Source organism: Medicago sativa, chromosome 8, assembly GCF_051527215.1.
Source record: "Medicago sativa cultivar Bolivia chromosome 8, Bolivia_mono, whole genome shotgun sequence".
Classification (NCBI taxonomy): Eukaryota; Viridiplantae; Streptophyta; class Magnoliopsida; order Fabales; family Fabaceae; genus Medicago; species Medicago sativa.
In genome coordinates, this window is record NC_140756.1 from 70898185 (window position 1) to 70907609 (window position 9425).

Consider the following 9425-nt stretch of genomic DNA (forward strand, 5'->3'; position numbering starts at 1 on the left):
GAGACCTTAAGGAGGAGCACACTCCCAAGTCCTAAGTCAATACCACTAAGCCAACTCATGTGGGTTTACTGCTAAATTAAAACTTATATAATTGTAATATTTTAATTATTTTGCAAACCTAATGATATAATTTTTTTTTTGTGGTGGTCGGGGTTTGAACCCCGAACCTTACATATATTATGCATTATCCCTACCAACTGAGCTAAGCTCACGAGGACAATGATATAAATTGTTTGAATTGACTTAAAACATATTTTGGTTTTTGAAAATTTCATAACTTAAAACAAAGAACCACTGCAACGGGTCTAAAATAACATAGTTTTCCATAGTGAGATTTTGTTTTACAACATTCTTTTCCTTATAGTTTTTAAAACAAATTATAAACAAAATATATAAAAAAGATAATGCTATTATAAAAAAAGTGTAACAATAATTTCTCAAGAAAAAAAAAAGAAAAAAAATGTAACAATAATTTCTTTTAGGCAAGTAAGTGTGTCTTATGATTTTGTCAAAAAAAAAAAGTGTGTCTTGTGAAATAATTAATCGCAATAATGCAAGGAATAGGTTAATTTTCTCTAACTCTAGATTTCAATTATTCATCATCACATGGTGTGTTTAGCAAAAAAAAAACATCACATGGTGTGGCAGTAATTCTTAAATCCATTATGTTATAATTTTCGCACCTCTCCTTCAAAAAAAAAAAATATAATTTTCGCACCTCAATTGTATTGAAAACCACTTGCCTAAGTTATTTAATTTTCCTCGCATTCATCATCAAACCTCTTCGAATATTATTAAACTGTTTTTTCCTCTCTATAAATACCCACCCTAACACCTTATCCTCTCCACACCAAAAACTTCCAACTAGTTCATCAAAGCCTAACCACCCTCTCTCTCCTTAGCCAAACACCAACCATGGCATCAATCACCATAACCTCCTTGCTCTTCTTTTCCTTGATCACTTTGTCATTGGCAATGGACACGTCCATGCGTAGTAACGAGGAGGTTATGACCATGTACGAGGAATGGTTGGTAAAACATCATAAGGTGTATAATGGTTTAGGAGAGAAAGATCGAAGGTTTGAAATTTTTAAGGATAATTTAGGATTCATCGATGAACACAATGCTCAAAATTACACATACAAAGTAGGGTTGAACAAGTTTGCTGATATGACTAACGAGGAATATCGCAACATGTATTTGGGCACGAGGAGTGATGCCAAGCGTAGGGTTATGAAAACCAAGATCACCACCGGTCACCGGTATGCTTTTAATTCCGGTGATCGGTTGCCTGTGCATGTTGATTGGAGGTCGAAAGGTGCAGTTGCTCATATCAAAGATCAAGGAAGTTGTGGTAAGTTTGTTTTAGGGTTTCCTATAATTTTGCAATTTATTTTGTTTGTTAAGGTTTAGTTACGTATCGGATGCCTAAAAAAAAGGTTACTTTTTTTTTTTGGTACAAAAAAAAAGGTTACTTATCCCTTAAGGACTTTATTTAAATTTACAACAGAAACTTTATCTTTTCCGATATATGTTTAAATCCTTTTTTATATAGTTCTTTTTGTTATAAGAAACCTTTATCTTTTATATAGTTCTTTTTGTATAAGAAACTTTCTCTTTTCCCAACAAAGGCCACTTGCATCTATTATTATATAAAAAATTGAGACACTCTTCTAGATATGAAAAACTTTTTTTTTAAATACTTTGAGAGGCATATACATAAATTTCCAAAATAGTGAGTTATGCTAAGCAGTAGTTTTTTTTTTCTATCTGGTAGAAATTAAGTTGCAGTTAATTAAACTAATATTAGACAAAAATATTTTTACTCAATTACATGGATAGATTTTTAAATTATGACTTTGTATCATGTGTTGATTTGAATAAATGAAATGTATAATCCATGAACACGTGATCTTAATTTGATCTCTGAGTTAAATTTTTGTTTTGTTTGTAAAAGACATCTTAAAATAAAAAAAAGCTTTAGATAAGACTTTTTGGAAGACTAAAATCACACTTGATCATTAATTTTATTTTTAGGAAATTTGATCACTACTTATTAATTATTCTTACTTTGATGGCCTTTAATTTATTTGTGCTAAACAAACTTTGATTAAAAAATTGGTAAGTAATGGTAGGTTGGATTTGATTGAACTTTGAATGTTAGAGTTTGACCTACAGTTAAATATTTTCTTGTACTTCACAGGAAGTTGCTGGGCGTTCTCAACAATAGCCACAGTGGAAGCTATAAACAAAATAGTGACAGGGAAGCTTGTGTCGTTGTCAGAACAAGAGCTTGTCGATTGTGACAGAGCTTTCAATGAAGGGTGCAATGGTGGTCTCATGGACTATGCCTTTGAATTCATCGTTGGAAATGGTGGCATAGATACTGAACAAGACTATCCATACAAGGGATTTGAGGGCAGATGCGATCCAACAAGGGTAAGCATTTTAATTAAAAAAATATATTACCTTATACTAATATATATATTGAATACAACTAATAAAAAATACTACAAGATAATATTAAAAATAACTATGGCACAATCTTTAATGTCTCTTTTTAATATATTTTGATATCTTGATTGATTGTGTCGCATGTTCAAGCAAGAATTGTTTTTCTAATATTATATGGGTACTTTTTTTTTTTTAGAATACATTATATGGGTACTTGTAATGCTGCAGAAAAATGCCAAGGTAGTGAGCATTGATGGATATGAAGATGTTCCAGCTTATAATGAAAAAGCATTAAAGAAAGCTGTTTCTCATCAACCTGTGAGTGTTGCTATTGAGGCCGGTGGCAGGGCTTTGCAACTCTATCAATCGGTAAGCTTACACATACTCATATAATCACACATTCGAAAGTTATTTGATCAAAATTAGACGGTCCATATTTAACCTCGACTTTTAAAATTATAAGATCAAATTTTAAAATATGTATTTTTGTTTATCGTTTGATCTTGATCATACAATGATCAATGAATATCATTTGAACTATTATATGGTTTGTCACACTCATACTCACATGCTAATAAATTTCTGACTATATTAATTTTTCAGGGTGTATTTACTGGTAGATGTGGAACAAACTTGGATCATGGTGTGGTTGTTGTTGGATATGGTTCTGAAAATGGTGTTGATTATTGGTTGGTGAGGAACTCATGGGGCACAAACTGGGGTGAAGATGGTTACTTCAAGTTAGAACGTAATGTGAAAAAGACCAAAACAGGAAAATGTGGAATTGCAATGCAAGCTTCATATCCAGTGAAGTATGGTCAAAACTCTGCTGAAGTGCTTGTTAGCAGTGCTTGAGCTTGAAACACCACCACCAACAATATCTCAAGTGTTAAATATTCCTATTGAATTATATATGCTTATTGGTTTAATATTGTAAATAGAGTATTACTATTTCTTTAAGTGAAAGCTGCACCTCAATATCAAATATCAATTTGTACCAGCTTTCACTACTGTTATTTGATTTCAATGTTTAATTTGAATTGATTTCAACGTACTAGTTATATTGTGGTTTTATATAGACTTTTGCCAAGACCCTGCACCCCTGTTCTTCAATATGAAAAAATGGTACACCATGACCAATACTAGGACTACGACCACTCATAAAAAATCATGGAACTACTACTTTCTAATATTACATATTGTGCAGCGTTTCATATTGAGCCGAATAATTGAAACGAAAAGGTTATGTAGTGCTAAAAACATCATATGTGCTAAAAACATCATCAGCACTGATAGAAATTGGCTAAATCGTCTGAACAAGATGATCTTGTGAACGACTTGAATGCAACAATGGCAACAATAATACATACGGCCTCATCAATCATCTGGATGATACTCAACGAGAAGTATCTATCAATCATCTCGACTGTATTAAAGATCAAATCTCAAAGCAAAGTGGATCTCTAAAAAGATATTTGAATAACTAAACTGACACAACTTTATTAATTCGCCTAAGGTACCAAAAGTCTTAGACCGACTCTGATTGAAGTGCATTAGTAAATTGGACAGAGTAACACATATGCACGATAGCATTATTAATCGAAAAGATAAATATAAAATCATTGGGGCACAAAAACCAAAAGCTATCTAAAAAGTCAAATGTCCCCACAGTTACATAGTGGGGGGTGTACCTCTAATTAACGGGGGTACATAAGCACTAGAGAAAAAATATATATTGATATATATTTTATTATTTGAAAATGATAAATTAAATAATTAATTTAATCATTATTAGAAAGTGCTTTCTTAGTCCCCAAGTTTTGCTAAAATATTTTGGAACGCAATCTAGAATATTTTGGAACACAATCTGAAATATTTGGGTAGGCAATCTAATATATTTTAGTGTTTGATCTGAAATATATTTTGGTACATAATATAATATATTTTTGTACTAAATATAATATATTTTTGGTACTCAATTGAGATGTTTTTGTACTAGATCTAATATGTGAATTACTTAATGACAAAGTAATGTATTACTTGTTCCCAAAGTTTTTCACTTATTAGTTGTGAATTTTTTCTATAAATAGAGAGCTCACACAGTGCATTCCACACACCAAAGAGTTTCATTGAGTTGTCGGGAACTCTTCCTCTCTTCTCCTTTTAACGAGTGTTCTTAAGACCATAGTCCCTTTTCGGTTTAATGTCCCTTCGGAATTAAGAATGGTCTTAAGTTCATTGTCCCTTCGATAATATATGTCCCTTCGGAATAAAGAGTACTTTTTGTTGGAATATTTTATTATTTTATTATATTCCAATATCATTATGTGGGCAAATATCGTAATAATAATTATATTAGCTGTTTATCAATTGTGAGCCTTAATTGATTAGTGATCAAATTAAGTAATAAGGCTATTAGATTTCTAATTAGATAATTAATTAATATTTAATTAGTTGATATGGACTCAATGAGTGGATGTCCGGATGACCCATTAACGGAATAATGGGAAACCCTAATGGTCATCCAATATAAAAGAGGCTATGGTCCCCAATACACCGAACACGACAAAACTCTCTCTTCTCCCCATCTGAAGAGAACTTGAGGCATAAAGGTACCGGTTGAGGAAGAACCAAATCAGCCGCCGCTAACCTTCTTGTTTGTTTCAGATCACCTCCCTCTGTTTACCGTTGTCGTTGAGAGGACTGCCATGAAAGCTTTATCCATGTATTACTAATACCCTATTTCTTAATATCTTGATAAATCAAACATGTCGTAGATCCGATCATGATCATGTTCAATATTTTATTTGCTTCCGCTATTGATTCATAATCGTTGAACATGGTTTATGAAATCTGTTTTTTATTAAACCTAAATTTCCAACAAGTGGTATCAGAGCCGCTTCAAGTTTGATTTATTGGGCTGTTAGCAATGCTTATCCATATTCGATTTTCAATTCTCGCTGGTTTTTTGTTTGAACCCTAATTTTTCGTTAGAGTTTGATGTTGATCTCAACTTGCTGCCATATATTTTTTGCGTGTGCACAAATCAGATAATTAACCGATATAAAAATTGTTAAGAATTATTTGTTTGTGAAATCGGTTTGGTTCTATCTGAGGGTACATAATTATTTTGATTTTTGGGTATATATTATTTGCACCATTATTTTTCTGTATAAGTCATGAGTTTGTTCTCGTTTTCAACATCCAGTTTGAAATTGAAAAGATTAACTAAAACTATCTGATATATGCCGAGTACCATTACGGTTTTTTATTTTTTTATGGATACATTTTTATTTTCCTTCTTCTTTTTATGTTTCTTCTAATTTGGCTTGTTAATTTGGTATTAACAATATATGAAAGGAATAAAATATATGAAAAGAATTGTATTCATATAAAATCGATGGTATTCGCTTTTAAGGCTAGCTTTAATCATAGTTGATTGACAATTTCTTTGTGTGGATCCAGCGAGAATTTGAGTAGTCATATACCAATTAAAATCAAAACCATGTCTTTTATTTCAATTGGTTTTCTACAACCAATATTTTTTTTTGCTACCGATGGAAAATTGTTGATATATCCATATTAAGGGAATTCATTTGGTTTGTATTTACAGAAGTTTTATTTTTTGGGGCAACATGTATTCCTAAATAAAGAAATTGGATATAATTGAGTTCAAATTTCTTTTGGGTAATCATCTTTTCAAATCAAATATTTAGTTTTGACTTATTTATAAAGTTTGTTTGTATTGTTATATCTCTTCAGTAGCGGATATAGCAAATATAATTGTGTTGTTAACAAATAAGTATTTGGCTTTGATTTGACATGATTTTCAAATATCATTATTTTATCTTGCAACTTAATTCCTATTTGAAATTATAAATTGATTCACAGAATTTGTACATAAAGTTTATTTTGAGAAATAGACAAACAAAGAGTTAATATATATTTGGTTATCATGTATTATTTTTTATAAAATTTGTTGTCTCTTTTGAATGTTGTTTAACAACACATCTCAAAATATTGTGAAAGAATTTTGTAGTACATGATTTAAAGATTTGATTCTTCTAACTTTGGGAAATATGGAGTCTAGAGCTGTTTGTTTATTTTTTATTTTTTAAACATATAAAAATTTGTTTTCTTTATGTTGGAAATAATTGGTTCTAGAATTATTTGTTCCTTTATTTGAAGAATCATTAAGTGTATGTGAATCAATTGTGGCATGAATATATTTGGCATATAAGATTCAATTTTCTTTTGACTTAAAATTGAATATTTGGTTTATAGCATGATTGTGATGCTTGAGTTTATTGTTATTAAGTTTTCTACAATAATATTTTGTCTTATCATGCATTTTGAATATATTTCATGCTATGTTTGTTGTTGTTTTTATGCAATATATGTAAATGTATTGTCATACACACATTGGTGTGATTTGTGACTTGCATCTCCTTTCAAATTCGTGAGTTTGTCTTCACACTTAAGTATTGTCATACACACATTGGTGTGATTTGTGACTTTCATCTTCTTTCAAATTCGTGAATTTGTCTTCACACTTAAGGGTTGCCGAGTGACCTCATGATTACTTAGCAACATAAAGAACTAATTTGGCTTACATTATGTCAGTAGTGCCTTGTAAATTTAAGACCATTCCCATTTAATTTATTGTGAAATGTCTAGTAAGTGCGGTTGTTTTGGTTGAAACAACATGTTGCCAAAGTAACCTCTGTTGCGTAGATTTGATTCAACTGAGCTTACAAAAGGCGTAGTATGAAATTATCCATGTGAGTTGTCGTCGGCCCCAAGGAAGACACAACTTGACCGGATAGTTACATACATATGATAGTAAATGTGTGGTGATTATAAAGTAATTTAAGACTATTATTTGACAGGATTTATCACCCCATTTAATATATATTAAAATTGTCTAGTAAAATTAGTTGAGTCAGTTGAAACAATAATGTTGCCCAAGTAACCTCTGTTGTGTAAATTGATTTCTTACAAAAGATGTAGTGTAAAATTATTCATGCGAGTTGTTGTTCGGCCCCAAGGAAGGCGCAACTTGGCCGGATAATTGTGCACTTGCGAGGGTAAATATGTGGTGATCATAACGTAATTATCCATGTGGGTAATAGGATGCCCAAAGATGACTATTATTTGACAGGACTTATCACCAATGTTTGATCATTGCATTGAGAGTACCGCTTGCAATTAATTCTTAGCAATCCAAAGATTGTGTTTTAATGGTGCGCTTGGTATCTTGTTAAGGTCTTTTATTTACAAATAAAGAAGCACGTTTCTTTAATATTTTACTGACATGTGTGATGATGTTGTGTTGGTGTAAACTTATTTAAATATTTAAGAGTTTACATTCACATATATTATGATAAACATATGACAATTATAAGAATTTATTCTTTGTCAAAGTAAATTGTCATTGTATGATCAATATTGTAAAATACCGCTAGCAATTGATATTATCGTTTAAAGACTTGATATTGATGATGCACTAGGTATTTTGGTGAGTACATTTTGCTACTCTTGTTCTCTTTAAACTAATATAGTTTATGTATCTGCTAATTTGAGTTAAATTCTAATATAGGATTTAAAGAAGAACATTAACATTGTTCTTGGATCTAGACCTTAAATAAGGTTGGTGAAACTCACATTCTCTCACAAATTCAGCATCTAATGTGAGAATCAAGTTTGACAAGTGAGTATACACCATATCTTATAGGTCACATGTGATCATAAAGCTAAAATATCATATATATATTTAAGGTGTTATTTAAGATGACAAATTTTTTTTGTTGTCATATTTTCTTTGCTTAAACTAAAGTGCTTTTAAAGCAATATAGAGAAAGACAGGCTCTCATTGGAGAGTGGGTATTTCATTAAGGTTATTAGGCAAAGAAAATGTTAGGAACACATTATGTAAATATTTAATCTTGCTAAGACACTATAATTTCGACTATCATATGACTTGTTCGAAAATTCAGTAATTTCGACTATCTTATGACTTGTTCGAGAATTCAGTATTTAGTATTCTCTTTGCACAATTAAGTTTATAACTTTTACAGTTAGAAATGATCATTTAAATGATCAATTCATAAAGTGTGCAAATAAGGAAAGGCTGAAGCAAGAGAAAATAAAATAGTGCTCATTCAGAAAATACCTCATAAGGGCAAATAAAGAAAGGTAGTTTTGACTGACTTATGTCCAATGATGTTGAAAGATATATCAATTTAGAATGGACAAAGTCGATAAAGATTGCTTTATTCATTTTTTAACTATTTTTTAGATTGTCATTAATGGATTATTTTTGTATTTAAAAGACTATTTGGTGAATCATCACTTGGATTTTTTGTTTTTGTTTTAATTTCTCTTTGAATGAATCGAGATATTTTAAGTTTTTTTATTTTATAATGATTCAATGTGTCTTTTAAGTTCAATTATTAGAGTCAATTCAGTTATGACTTGTGACATTCTATATTGTTTAATGGTTTGAATACTATAAGTTTTCGTCCCACAAATTAAGAAAATTTGAGACATAAATTTTTAAGTTTTCTTGAGGATATTGAGTTTGGGGGAGAGATATGGTTTTAAAACAAAATTGAATGAGGAAGAATTAGTTCTAAACTGATTCATATAGTTACTATTATTATAGTATATTTGGATCCTCATGAGGACATTATTGTGCTTCCTCTCAATCAAGTTAAGAAATTATTTCATATAGATCAAACTCAACACCCTCAAGAACTAGGGATTCTACTGTCATTAAGAATTGACTGAAAATAGAAATTCTATTTAGTCTAATTGAAAGACTCTATTAGGACAGTCAGGATACTAGTTTGCTTATTATAATTTTGGAGCTGCATAAGATGGATTTCAATATAGTGTTTCTTAATGGTGACATTAATGATACAATATGGTGCAGTTGAATAAAACTTTTGTGTCAATTGATACAAAGTAAA

At 30.4% G+C, this 9425-nt stretch overlaps 1 protein-coding gene across 1 annotated transcript; it reads left to right on the plus strand.

Annotated features, from left to right (window-relative positions):
* Positions 1–847: 847 nt before the first annotated feature.
* LOC146901095 (cysteine proteinase mucunain-like) lies at positions 848–3528 on the plus strand. Its single transcript, XM_085734028.1, has 4 exons — positions 848–1354; positions 2204–2439; positions 2683–2823; positions 3058–3528. The coding sequence occupies exons 1-4, from the start codon at positions 916–918 to the stop codon at positions 3307–3309; spliced, it is 1068 nt and encodes a 355-aa protein (XP_085590154.1). The 5' UTR covers positions 848–915; the 3' UTR covers positions 3310–3528.
* Positions 3529–9425: the final 5897 nt, after the last annotated feature.